A 13,165-nucleotide genomic window follows, 5' to 3' on the forward strand; every position below is an offset into this window, starting at 1 on the left:
ACTTTGCTACAACCTTCTTTCTGGCACTTGTAGAGAGCGATAAGGTCTCCCCTCAGCCTCCTTTTCTCCAGCTCCCAAAACTAAATGCAGAATTTGAGGTGCAGCCTCACCAGTGACCAGTACAGGGGGACGATCACTGCCCTGGCCCTGCTGGCCACACTATTGCTGAAACAGGCCAGGATACTGCTAGCCTTCTTGGCTGCCTGGCCATAAGCTCGCTCATGTTCAGCTCTATCAATCAGCACCCCAGGTCTTTTTCCATGAGCAGCCCTATAGACTTGTGTGTCTAAGTGGTATAGCAGGTTGTTGACCACTTCCCCTTGTATTATGGGGGCTTCATTCTGCTCCCCCTGTCTCTGTCTTCCAGCTCAAGAGGCTTGAGAACAGTCTTAGTAACTGAAGACCAAGGCAAAAACGGCATTAAGTATCTCAGCCTTTCCCTAAACCTTTGTCATTATGTCATCATTTTCCCCAATATCCTTAGCCCATCTTTTGTTGCTGATGTATTTATAGAAACATTTTTTTATTTTCTTTTACCACAGTAGACAGATTAAGTTCCAGTTGGGCTTTAGCCCTTCTGATTTTCTCCCTGCATGGCCTTGTATCATTCTTGTAGTCCTCCTGAGCTTCTTGCCCCTTCTTCCAAAGGTCATAAACTCTCCTGTTTCTCCTCAGTTCCAGCCAAAGCTCTCTGTTCAGCCAGGTCAGTGATCTTTGCCGCCAGCTCATCTTTGAGCACATGGGCATGACCTGCTCTTGCACCTCCAAGATTTTCTTCTTGAAGGATGTCCATCATTCCTGGACTCCTCTGACGCTAGGGGCTTTCTCCCAAAGGACTGTCAACCAGTCTCCTAACGAGGCCAAGGTTTGCCCTTTGGAAGTCCAAAGTAGCAGTTCTGCTGAGCCCCCTTCTTTGCCAAGAGTTGAAAACTCTTATCAGAGAGCTGCCGACCACCACATCACCCACAAGTCCTTCTACATTTGCAAAATCATAAACCTTTTGCTAAGATTACTTTTCCCTAAACATTACTATTTCAGTTTCTCAGTCCTGCTCAATGGACAGTCAAAACTCATGTCTTGCATCTCATGCTGGAACAGACAAATCACATGTGCTACACTCAGCGTAAGTTGTTCTACAGATATTTATGGTTCTAATATAAGAAAAACTGCCAGTGGAACAGCTGTGCTGTCATCTCTAGGGCCAAAATCTTATTACCAGCTGATTGACAGAGCACTAAAGGAATAAGTAGCCTATGAATTGTCTTAGTTTTCTTTTATTCTGCAGTCTTTGCAGCAAAAACATACAAACAAACAAAAAACACCAAAAAAACCCCACCCACCTTCAGAAGCAGTGTCCCAAAGACCAAATTCAAGGACTGAGCTTTAGTTATCATGTGAAGAATGAAAAGGATTAGGTAGGAAAATTATCCAAAGGTGAAATTACTTTGGAATGAGAATGCGAGATGACGTATGTCCTTCTCTACATTATATACAAGCCAACTTAGTTCAAAAGGAGGTAATAGAGATGGATCATGTTGAGGTAAATATTAGAGGAATGGTGAGAATGACATATATGAAATGTATGTGCATGTATAGTGTGTATATATCTCAAAATAATGGGGCAATATACATTGGACTATCAGACGCAAAAGTGACACAGAAATCAGGGACCTTCACCAGCATTTCTGTAGGAAATACTACTATATGATAAGTAAAGAAGATGTCACAATGGCTATTTGGAACTGCATTATCAGATTTAAAGATGAGATTTATTTTGAATATCTGACACTGCAAACATTTATTCTGAATGCCCTTTGACTTGAAAGTTTGACTTGGACTTTTGTCTTCTTTTAATGTTGTTTTTGTTTGATACTGAAATACATTTTTGAAATCTGAGGGAGAATAAACCTTGCCAGATTTCTGAATCTCAGTGATTTATAAGTTTAGATAAAATACTACTCTACTTTTATCCAGTGTTATCGTTAATATTTTTCTTACAGCAAACACATTTTTACTGAGCTGCTGAAGACTAGTAATGTTCATAACAAACAAAAATAATAGTGTCACAGATATCTTAATCTGAACATAATTTGTTCTTGAGCAAAAGGTCAAAAGATCTGCTTCACAGTATATAATCCTGTGTATTTCTTCTGCTGCCCTCTGTTATTTAATAGTAGTACTAGCAGGAACTTATCTTCTCCCTCCTTTTTACAAAATTATACATGTATTTTAAACCTGTATATCTAAGTCAATTTACATCAATAATTTAGAACTGAATGCTGAAACATGCAATAATTTTTGGTAGGCATTGAGAAGAGGCTTAACTAAAGCATTACTGTATTTAGTTCCAGACTTCTCACTACAAGAGAGATATGGAGTACCGGTTCAGAGAAGGGCAATGAAGTTGGTGAAGGGCCTGGAGCACAATCTGGGGAACGGCTGAGGGAACTTGTTGGGTTTAGTCTGGAGAAGAGAAGGCTCAAGGGGGACCTTATTGCTCTCTACAACTACCTGAAAGGAAGATGGACTAAGGTGAGGGTTGGTCTCTTCTCCCAGGTAACAAGTGATAGGCCAAGAGGAAACAGCCTTAAGCTGCACCAGGGGAGGCTTTGACTCAAAGAACTTGCCAAGAACACGTCAACAAAGTTTAAGATGGGAAGCAGGTATTCTTTACTGCAGCACTGGGTGACACGAGGGATATCTCCTCCTAACGTGTCTTGTCCCAGCATCAATCAGGCTGCGATTATATTTTTGCTTAATATACATATTCCAGTACAGATTTCCAGTAAATGACACACATGTTCATAAGATTTCCCAGAACTACTTTACATAGGTTTATGCCTATTTCCGCATGTGCACAACAACATAGTAGTGATCTTTGGGACCCTGGTGGTAGTTTCTTGATCGTCTTCATCACTTTGTTCTTTGGCTGAACTTTAGGTGTGGAAAGTCCCCTTGTGAAGCTGCCCACCACTAGTCCAGTTCTAACTGGTCACTGAGAAACATTTACCCAAAATGTTTCCTTCTTGCTAGACCATCTTGCTGACCATCAAGATCAGCGTTGCTTAGCTACAAAGCAGAACTAAATTTACTTATGTACAAAGAGTATATTTCATTTTGTACTTCAGTATCTCAGTTTAGATTGGATATTAGGAAAAAAATCTTCACTGAGAGAGGGGTCAGGCAATGGAACAGGCTGCCCAAGGGCAGTGGTATAACCATTGTCCCTGGAAGTGCTCGAAAACCGTATAGATGAGGCCCTTAGTAACATGGTTTTCCAAACCTAGCTGACTGTATGATTCATTACAGCCCACATCTGCAAGGATTTATACACCCTGGGCACCTGCGGCAAGACACAACACTGCAGTTAGAAGTGAGCATCCTCAGAGCAGACCGCACAGGTACAAAGGTGCAGTGCTGGCCCTGGTTCTATCCCATCACTGATTTAAAAAGGCAGAAAGCAGATACTTGCTGGAGCGCGCTGGATGGAAGGCAGTGCTGACAGCCAAAAACTGGAGGAACACTTGTGGTGGTCTCCACACTTATGTTACCTTACCACTGCAAAAACTCAGCCCATACATATGATATGCTTATACACTGTTAACACTCTACTCACCCGCCTTTACACACACCGTGCAGTCCAACAATGCACGGACACTTGGAGAGGCTGCGAGCGGAGGCAATGCCAGATGGGAAACCCCGGGGCAGCTGGCCCCATAGGGCCGTGCCCCACCTGCTCCGTGCCCGCCCGCTGGCGGCAGCACCGCCACGCAACCGAGCACCGCCCCTTCACCGCCCCCGGGGGAGGTCAGGGCGGCGGTAGCGGAAGCTTCTTCCTCCCGGCGCCGCGGCCCGGAACCAGCCCCGTCGCGTCCCGGCCCGTCCCGGCTCCGCCGCCGCTTGCGGCCCTCGCCGACAGCATGACAGCGCCAGCCGCCACGCCCCGCAGGTGACACCCGCGGGCCCTTCCGCCTCGGCCGCCTCATATATGGGCCACCTGCTCTCGAAGGAGGCCAGCAGCCTGAGCCGGGACCGCCGCTGCCGCCGCGGGGGAAAGGTGCCGCCGCGCAGTCGGAGCTGCTTCCTGCGCGGGCCCTGCATGCTCTGCTTCATCGTGCATAGCGCCAGCCCGCCCGCCTCGGAGCAGCCCCTGCCCGCCGGAGACCCCCGCCTGCCACCGCCGCCCTACGCGGCCCTCGCCACCGCGGAACAGCGTGCCTCCTGCCGCGTCCTCCGCCTGTCGTCCGCCGCCTGGGAACCGCGGGGCCGCTTCCAGCGCCTCCTTCTCTCGGGCCTGCTGCCCTCGCCGGTGCGGGGCCTCCTGGGGGAGGCCAGACCATCCGGCGAGGCCGCTTCGGAGATGGTGTGCAAGCGCAAGGGGGCCGGCCTGCCCGCCTGCCCGCCCTGCAAGCAGCCGCGCTGCGCGGCCGCCGCCGCTGCGGAGCCGGAGGCAGCCTGCCAGTGTCCCGCGGAGGCGCCGCTCTGCTCTCTGCCCGCAGCCGACGGCTGCGCGGCGAGCTGTGAGTCCGCACCGGCCCGGGTCAGCGCCGGGGACAGCGGCGAAGCGGAGCAACCCGCCTCGCCGCCCTCCACGTCTGAGGAGGAGGAGGAGGCAACAGGGGAGAAGGAGAGGGGCGGAGAGGCGGGCTGCGAGGAGCCTCTGGAGCGCCCCGCTGACTGCTGCCGGGAGCCGCCGCCGGATATTAACCAGCTGCCGCCTTCCATTCTCCTCAAGGTGGGTAGGGACGGGTGGGCAGGCCGGCTCCCTGCCCGCTGGGGCCCGGTACTGGACCTGCAGTGGGGAGGTCGCAGGTGCCTGTGCCCCGGGGAGGGCCCGGTGGGCTGTGGGAGCGGGGGTCAGTGCAGTGCCCCGCCGCCGTTCCGACCTTGCTCGCTTGGGGTGTGGGGATTGGTAGGGGAGCTTGTGGGTGTTCTGGTTTTGTTTAGGTATTCTTTCCCCCTTTGTTTTCGTTTGTAGCGGTAAGCGGCGTTGTGAGTCGTTGACTGGAGGTGAAGACCGACAGAAGTGCAGCAGAAGCTGCCCCGTAAACATCCTGAGTCTTACTTAAATTGTGTTCTTTGCAGGTAGCTTCTTGTACTGATGGAGTACTTATCGAGGGGACACTCAACTGTATTTAGTGCTTTTTTGTAGGTCATAACTACATAGGCAGATTCTCAATGTTGCTATTGGGGTGGGGTGGGGAAGGTGTTACTGTGTATTTTGTGTCAGTTTTGGCTTTACCAGTTTCACAGCCTGTAGCTGTCTTGGATTACATGTTTTCATAACCTCACTTTGTATCTTCCAAGAACATGTTTCCTGTCCTTTTTGCTGTCTCGTTATTCCTTAATGCTGTTCTTTTTTGAGAATGACCTTTCCATTTTTAGGCTACTGTGTTGATGTAGTCAGTATGACTTTCTTCAGCTAAACCTTAGTAGAAAGATGAGTCTGGCTGTAATTGAAGCCTGTGATGTTTTCCATAGTCTGATGCGAGTGTGCCTTTATGTTTTGGGGAGCAGTGTTTCAGTATTACAGAAGTTTATACTGGGGTCAGATGGCTAAACTTAAAGTAGGGCATGATAATGGAGGGGTCTGACAGGTAACTCTTCCTGTTCTTGATATACACCACTGTAGAAAGTACTTTCTTTACTCTTTTGTTGTCAAACAGTAACTTCTCCCTAAAGTTGCTTTTCAGTAGCTAGACTTACGGATTGAGTTGGTTATTTTGATGGTTTTGGGGTTGGTGGGGTTTTTTTGTTGCTTTGGTGTTTTTTGTTGTTTGTTTTTGTTTGTTGGTTGGAGTTTTTTGTGTGTGTTTGCTTGCTTGCATTATTTGGTGTTGTTTTTTTTTTCTGTTTCCATAGCATGCTGGTTAGGTTTCTGACTTGATTGTACAGCTGCTTAAAGGCCTTCACATGCTGAGTCTTGATACAGATAGACTATTCCAAATATAATCCTTTCTTCAGATGTACAACATTATAATGAGAGGGTGTGAGACAAGTATACCTAAAGTCTAAACTTTTCACAGCAGGTGCTGAAGACACAAACCTTAATACAAGGACAAGAGATTTCATCCTCTGAAGTCCTGGGAGCCTGATCCTGTTGTGTTTTTTTTTTTTTTTTTTTTTGTGTGTGTGTGTGTTTTTTTGTGTTCCCCCCCCCCCCCCATTTCCTTCCCTTGATTCATACCTCTGTGACCTCCAGATTGTGCTAGTGCAGGAGTGGCTGTACCCATGTCTGACAAGAAACATTGTAGGAACTCCTAAGTAATGGCTGGCCACTTGAGAGGTGTCTTGTTATGGGCTGCTCAGATGCTGTTCTGCTGTAAGCAGTTGCAGAGTCTCCCCAAAGTGAAGGATATGGAATTGGATGGAAGGCTTTGTCAGGCTGAACTCGGCCTACAGGTCGTCGGAAGGGCCTACTGAGCTGGGAAGTTCATAGTACAGTGTGCCAGTTGGTCGTGTTCCCCTGGCTGGGGAAGAGGTCTCTGCATCTGTATGGCAGGGGGAGGGGGGAGAGAAATAAACGAATTGCTGTTCTGCAGATCAAACAAGCTTACAGGTTGTTTTTGCTTTTCATTTGGTCATTGAAACATGAATCAAATAAAAAGTGTTACACAGTGGGCAAAATTTCATCTTTAATCTTTGTGGGTGAGGGTGGTTAACTAAAGGATAATTTAATTCTGTTCCCTTTAGAGTCTAAGGGGAGCTAAGGAATTAAGGTCAGTCAGCTTGACTGTAACCTAGACACACATGAATGAAATAAATTCAGGGAGCTGTTTATAAGCATGCAGTGAAGAAGACGACAAAAGCTTGTGCTATGTATCACTAAGTTTTTAAAACTTTGTGCTATGTATCACAAATCTGTAACTGTTGTAATTTCACTGCTATTTATTTCTGGAAAGCCGAAATAAATCCCCTAGTTGTACCTGTTACCTGTTTACAGTGCTGTTGCTTAATTGAAAGAAGTGAACTTACGTGAAGTGACTGAGTGAGCTTAGTAGTGACAAGTGGAACACATCAGGTTTCCTTTTGAGCTGTGTTAACAGGAGCTGTGCATGAAGAGTATGGAAAGGAAGTTCTCTGCTGTGCTTGGTACTTTTAAAACCTGTGCTGGAGTACTGCATTATGCTGTGGGCTATGGCATCTCCTTAAAAGAAAGCAGACAAATTGGAGAGGCATCAGAGGGGAGCTAGAGGTCATGGAAATGTGGCTTGTGAGGTAGTCAGAAGATTCTGCTAAAGCTGAATGACATCTCTATTCAGAAAGGAGACAGAGATGCACTTCTTTTTTTTTTTTTTTAAGAGAAAATTGGTGAAAAAATCGACCATGCTCTTTTCCTGTGTTAAATAAAGAGAAATAAGCTTAATTTGATGTGAAGGAAATTTGGGTGAGATACTTGGAAACTGACAGTGTGTGAGAGCATTTAGGTCTTGGCAAAGGTAGCTTCCTGTCTCTCTGAGGTTGTGTGAGGAGTTGGGATTTTTATTTATTCTTTTCTTAAAAACAGGGGTAAGTCCTTACTGGGGATGCTTGAGGTGTGTTTGAAAATATTTCAAAACAGAAAGGTCTAGAACAGATGACCTTTTAAATATCTTCTTCCTTGGTTTGCTTTGAATTCTATAAAGTATGGACACATGCTGCCCTGCAGCAGTGAGCTTGTCAGTTTTATCATAGAGCTAATGCTCTGTGAAGGGGGAAGTATTTAAATTAAGGTTTTCATAAATATTTGAAGCATTAGTGGCTCCTTTTCTTGCATCTTTACTCAATGTTTTTTACTTACTTTTCTCATTCTTCCCTTGCTGTAAGGAGTCCTACGTTTGCTTTGGTTGTTGTAATAATGTACATGTTAGCTTTTAATAATGTTGATACTAAATGTAGTGTTGCTGTTACTGTCCTAGCACTGCATTTAAGATTAGCTGAGTGATATGAAGTAAGTTTGATAGACCAGAGGCAGACCTTTGGTCTTGTCTTCTGACTTCTGGATGCTGGCATTTATTTTTAATAAAATGATACCTGAGAAGACTGGATGTACATGTTATAGTTGCGCTGTGTTTATTTTTTTTTCCTATCCTAGTCAGGAGGCAGAGACATCAAAATATATTGGATTGGACTTCATCCACAAGTTCATGGAGTCACTGCAGTAATATCAGCTTTCTTTTCTTTTTGTGCTGGTGTTCTGATCAGTTTGTCCTATCTAGAGTTTGTGTTGAGCCTTACTTTTAGCTATAGCATGGAGAAAAATTGAAAGGCTTGGAAACTTTGTGGCTGATGCAGGGAGGTAAACGGACAGCACAGCAACACTGTTGTGTTGTGTGGTGTGTTTGTGGTGGTTTTTTTTTTTTTTTTTCCCCCTCCTCTCCTGAAGCTCAATGTTACCCTGTGGTTGCAGTGGGGAAATGAACCAGCTTTAATTTCACTGTGCTGTTGCTCAGCTTCTGGAAGCGCAGCTGAGGGGTGTAGTTGTGAAGGGGAAATGTGCCAGTAGATGAGCCACAAAAACAAAGATTGTCTATTGCCATTAATTCAGTGTTAATGTTCTGAAAGATGGCCTGATACATTTTGTGATTTGTTGCAGAATTACAAAGATAAATTTTTTGCTTTCCACAGGTGTATGTGTAAAGGTGGCTTTCATGTAAGCATGTAAGTTTTCATATTACAGAATGAGTTATATGATGGAGGAGACAAAAGCCTTGGAACAAAATTTCTGCATTTCCTGAAGGCAGATAGATGCCTTGACACTCAGCCCCTGTGGCTGATAGAACTTCTAATGTTGTATGTGTGTTGCTCAGCTTGCTCTACATCCTTGAAGCTATGTATTGCTGCATGGAGAAAATTAACAGATTACAAGTTGTGAAGTGCTTGAATGCAAATCATATCAAATGTAACTCTTGCTTTCATTTAGTATTCACCTGTTTCTTTTGTTCAGGGTGCCTGACCCGTGTTTGATCTTTCACAGATTTTTGGTATGTTTTAATGTCTCTGTTTTTAAATTACTGTGGAGATGCAGAAGCAGCACAGGTGTCTTTCAGTGAGAACAGTTGCATGACTGGGAGTTAAGACTTGATCAGCCCCTTCAAGTAAAGATACCTTGAAGGTCCCTTCCAAACTAAACCAGTCTGTGATTTATGTTACGATTCTATGACGCTGTCATGGGTTCAGCTGTAACAGTTATTTTTCTCCTTCCTAGTAGCTGGTGCATTGCTGTGTTTTGGCTTCAGAACAGTGCTGGGCAACACATTGATTGTAGTTGCTCATTAATACCCTGATCTAGGACTTTTCAGTCTCATGCTCTGCCAGTGAGGAGGGGCAGTGAGAAGCTAGGAGGGAACAGAGGCAGGACATCTGACCCAGAGTAGCCAAAGGGGTATTCCATACTGCAGCATGTCATGCCCAGTGTATAAACTGGAGGTGTTACCCAGAAGAGATCAGCTGCTGATATAATCAGGTTGGGTATTGGTCAGCAGGTGGTGAGCAATTGTATTGTGCACTGCTGCGGTTTGTTGGTTTTATTCCTTTCCCCGTTTCCTTGTTTAGTGTTCCCTTCCCTTGTTATTTCACTTAGTAGTAGCTTTGTTATTATACTTTATTTATTGGACTGTTCTTGTCTCAACCCGTGGGGTTTACATTCTTTCATAGAATTATAGAATAGTTAGGGTTGGAAAGGACCTTGAGATCATCTAGTTCCAACCCCCCTGCCATGGGCAGGGACACCTCACACTAAACCATCTCACCCAAGGCTCTGTCCAGCCTGGCCTTGAACACCGCCAGGGATGGAGCATTCACAACTTCCTTGGGCAATCCATTCCAGTGCCTCACCACCGTTAACAGTAAAGAACTTCTTCCTTATATCCAATCTAAACTTCCCCTCCCCATTGCACCTAGAGTGGGGGAAAAAGGGGTGAATGAGTGAGTGGCTGTGTGGTTCTGAGTTACCAGCTGGGCATAAACCATGACAGAAGTGTACATTTTCAGGAGTTAAATGTGATAACTAGGGGACCTACTGCCCTCAGAAAGTTACCTATCATAAGCAGGAGTTAAATGAACAGGCTTGGGGGTAGGAATGGTTTTAGCTTTCAGCTGTATTTATAAAACCTTGGGAATTAGAAAACAATTTAAAATTCTGAATAATCAGTATGTGTTTAGGGAATGAAATGGGTAGTGAAGATCATCAGGGTGAGTTGTAGCTTTTTATGCATTAGTGTGTTTTAACCAGCACCTAGGATAATGTAAGGATGATATTCCAGCAAACTGGAATATGCACAAGCTTTGCTAAGTTCTATATAGTGTAATTCAATAACATCTTCTTTTAACAACTGCAAGCTCTGAAGAGAAATTGATCTTTTACGTGGTGTTATTCAGAATCCTTTTGTAGTTGGAACTTGCATAGCTACTGCAGGCAGTAAAATAGGCAAGACTTCGTCTTTGAACATGGACTGCTTGTGTAACCCCTGTGGCTACTCCTGTCCATGCTGGAAATTGAGCAAGGACTTTGTCAGCAGCTGCTCTCTCCACTGATGGCTTCACACTGAGGGTTGCTTCTACAAAAAGCCAATTTGCAACACCTCTCTGTACGCTCCTTACTTGTCTCTGCAGCATGGGCTGAAAAATGACCACAAAAACTTCCAGACATCTCTTCCAGAATAATACTGCCTGTAAAGAAATTCTCTCTGTGTTAAGTACTGAATCAAACTTGCTCCTTTTTTGTTTCAGCATTGCTACTGCTGTGTCTTTTCCAATAGCAAAGCAGTAGAAGTAGGTTTGTGATTTGTGTGGGCTTTCAGCTTTTGATAGGATGGTAGCTGGGACAAGAATTATTTAAGGGTTTTCATATTCACAGCAGCAGCTGGATTAGCAAGTCTTTCCTGTTTTGGTATGTTCTTGTTTTAAGAACTGCAAGCTCTCGTTTTGCAAAGTGAAGGTGATCTTCCACAAAGAAGCATATTTATTTCCCCCTGGAGCAAAGATTACTTAAAGTATTTTATAGTGACAACTTTGGCATCCCTTCTTAGTATTAACTAGAGTCAGTCTGATGTCCATCTAAACTAAATGTGGGTCATATTGTCCTGTTCTCTTCACAGGACTTTAACTGTTGAGACATCGGTCTTCTGTTTCATACAGAAGTACAGTAGTAGGAACTCGAGTTTCTTCCAGCTTTTACTGACTTAGAATTGAAGAGAATCATCAGGATCATATTTTTTTTTAATACTTTGAATTATACTTTTACAGTATGAATGTCAGATGCCAAATTGCCACTTACTTTTTCCTTGCTTGACTGGGGCTGATAGTGTTTTCATTATGTCTCTAATATTAATGACAAGTATTGGTCACTTCTGTGCTCTGTGCATGGATTCATCGTCAGTCAGAGAACTGCAGGGAGGAAGCAGGCACTGGCTGTTTCGTCCACCTGTGTTCACCTGATTCCTTAATAAAAAATGGCCATTGACTCTGGTAATGGTCAAGCCAAGGCCTGCAGGAAAACTGGAGTCATATGCAGTCCTTCAGCACTGTGAGGGGTCTTGCATAAGAAATTATGAGTTTTCCATAGCTGGAAGAAGATGGGAATGATAAACCTTGCAAGCATTTGCAGAAGGTAGTGAATTTGAAATTTGAGTGTTGTTGTGGTTTTTTTGTGTTTTTTTTTTTTTTGGGTTTTTTTTCAGTTTTACTTGCTGTATTATATTTTGCAGATCTTTTAGGAATTGTCAACCAACTCACCATAGCCAAGGGAATCTTACAGGGATATACATACTTAAAACTGCTAAGCTAAGCCACCCCTAGAACATGGGGTTAGTAATGTTTGTCCCTGTTGACAGTTGATTGCCCAGTCTGTTCTAAAGACCACCCAGTGATGGAAATTCTGTAAATTTACCAGGTATTATATTCCAATGTCTGATTATCCTTAGGAGTCTTAACAATTTTTGAGTGCCCTACTCACCACAATGAAGATGAAAGTGGTCTCTTTAGTTTGTTTACCTTCTTCGGCATCCCTTTCCCTTGGTTAAACTTTCCTAGCCTTTTCTTCAAATGTTTCATGTTCTCTAGAGATCAGTGCTTTCCTATGGACACTCTCCAATACTTTCAGATTTTCTTGAGCTTCTTGCCCTGATATTGGCTATAGTGCTTCTGTTTAGTACTTGATGTCCTTATCAGTTTAGTAGGAGGACTGTTTCATGTTTTTGCAGTCTGTATTTGTGTATAGGTATCTTAATGCTGTAATGGCCTTTTTTCATAATAGGATGACGTGTAGATTAAAATTCATTTGTAGTTACAGGGTACCTTTGTATGTAACTCTTGACAGACTTTCTTTTTGTATTTATTAATAAGCAACAGCTCTTCAGAGGAAGGGCTGAATATAACAAATTTAACTGCAGTTTAGGAGACTGCCATAAAGTTACAGTTTTTTTTTTTTTTTTTTTTTGGAAGCTGCTGTTGTGCTCAAAACCTTGGGGAACAGAATGCTAATTCTGTGCTTAGTTTCCTTGTATGACACTGATTTGCTCTGCTGATCTGCTCTACTGTCCCATGCCCTCTTCCCACAAGACTCATGTTTTAGTACCCTTGTGAGTCTTCTTTTCAATTCAGTTAAGAGTAGGAATGGAAGCACCTTTTAAATGACTTGAAAGTAATGTTGAGCTAACATTTCTATTTGTAATTCTTCAGGTATGCCTTCTCAGAAGCACATTTGAATTTGTCTAAGAAATGAGTGCTTAAGTAGGAAACATTCTGTTGTTGGTTGTGCTAATGTGACTTATTAATATTGTCAGCTGTTGTGATGTCGTGGTTTAACCCCACCCAGACAGCTTGTTACCCACTCCCCCCCCTTCTTGCCCTCCCCCTACTCCTGGAGGGACAGAGAGGAGAATCAAAAAGAATGCAACTCCCACAGGTTGAGATAAGAACAGTTTAGTAACTAAGGTATAACACAAATCACTACTGCTACCACCAATAATAGTAATGATAAAGGAAATAACAAGGGAAGAGAATACAACACCTCATCACCAGGCGACCGATAACTTGCCCCCCCAGCCCGACCAAGCACCGACCAATACCTCCTCCAACCCTGCAGTCCGGGTATCTCCCAGTTACATCCTGGGCATGATGTGCTGTGGTATGGAATACCTCTTTGGTCAGTTTGGGTCAGGTGTCCTGTCTCTGCTTCCTCCCG

The 13,165-nt window shown here is 44.2% G+C and overlaps 1 protein-coding gene across 3 annotated transcripts in view; it reads left to right on the forward strand.

The window, feature by feature from the left end:
- The first annotated feature begins 3,724 nt into the window (after positions 1-3,724).
- Positions 3,725-13,165, forward strand: part of FBXL17 (F-box and leucine rich repeat protein 17) — a 32,871-nt gene continuing 23,430 nt past the window's right edge. For all 3 annotated transcript variants that reach the window (XM_061375072.1, XM_061375081.1, XM_061375086.1), the window contains exon 1: positions 3,725-4,735. In XM_061375072.1, the coding sequence (XP_061231056.1) occupies positions 3,989-4,735 (747 nt within the window). In that variant the 5' untranslated portion in view covers positions 3,725-3,988. The remainder of the gene's footprint in view (positions 4,736-13,165) is intronic.

Source organism: Neopsephotus bourkii, unplaced genomic scaffold, assembly GCF_033783945.1.
Source record: "Neopsephotus bourkii isolate Nb327-2 ecotype Australia unplaced genomic scaffold, CSIRO-AGI_Nbou_v1 NB_178, whole genome shotgun sequence".
In the NCBI taxonomy this organism is placed as follows: domain Eukaryota; kingdom Metazoa; phylum Chordata; class Aves; order Psittaciformes; family Psittacidae; genus Neopsephotus; species Neopsephotus bourkii.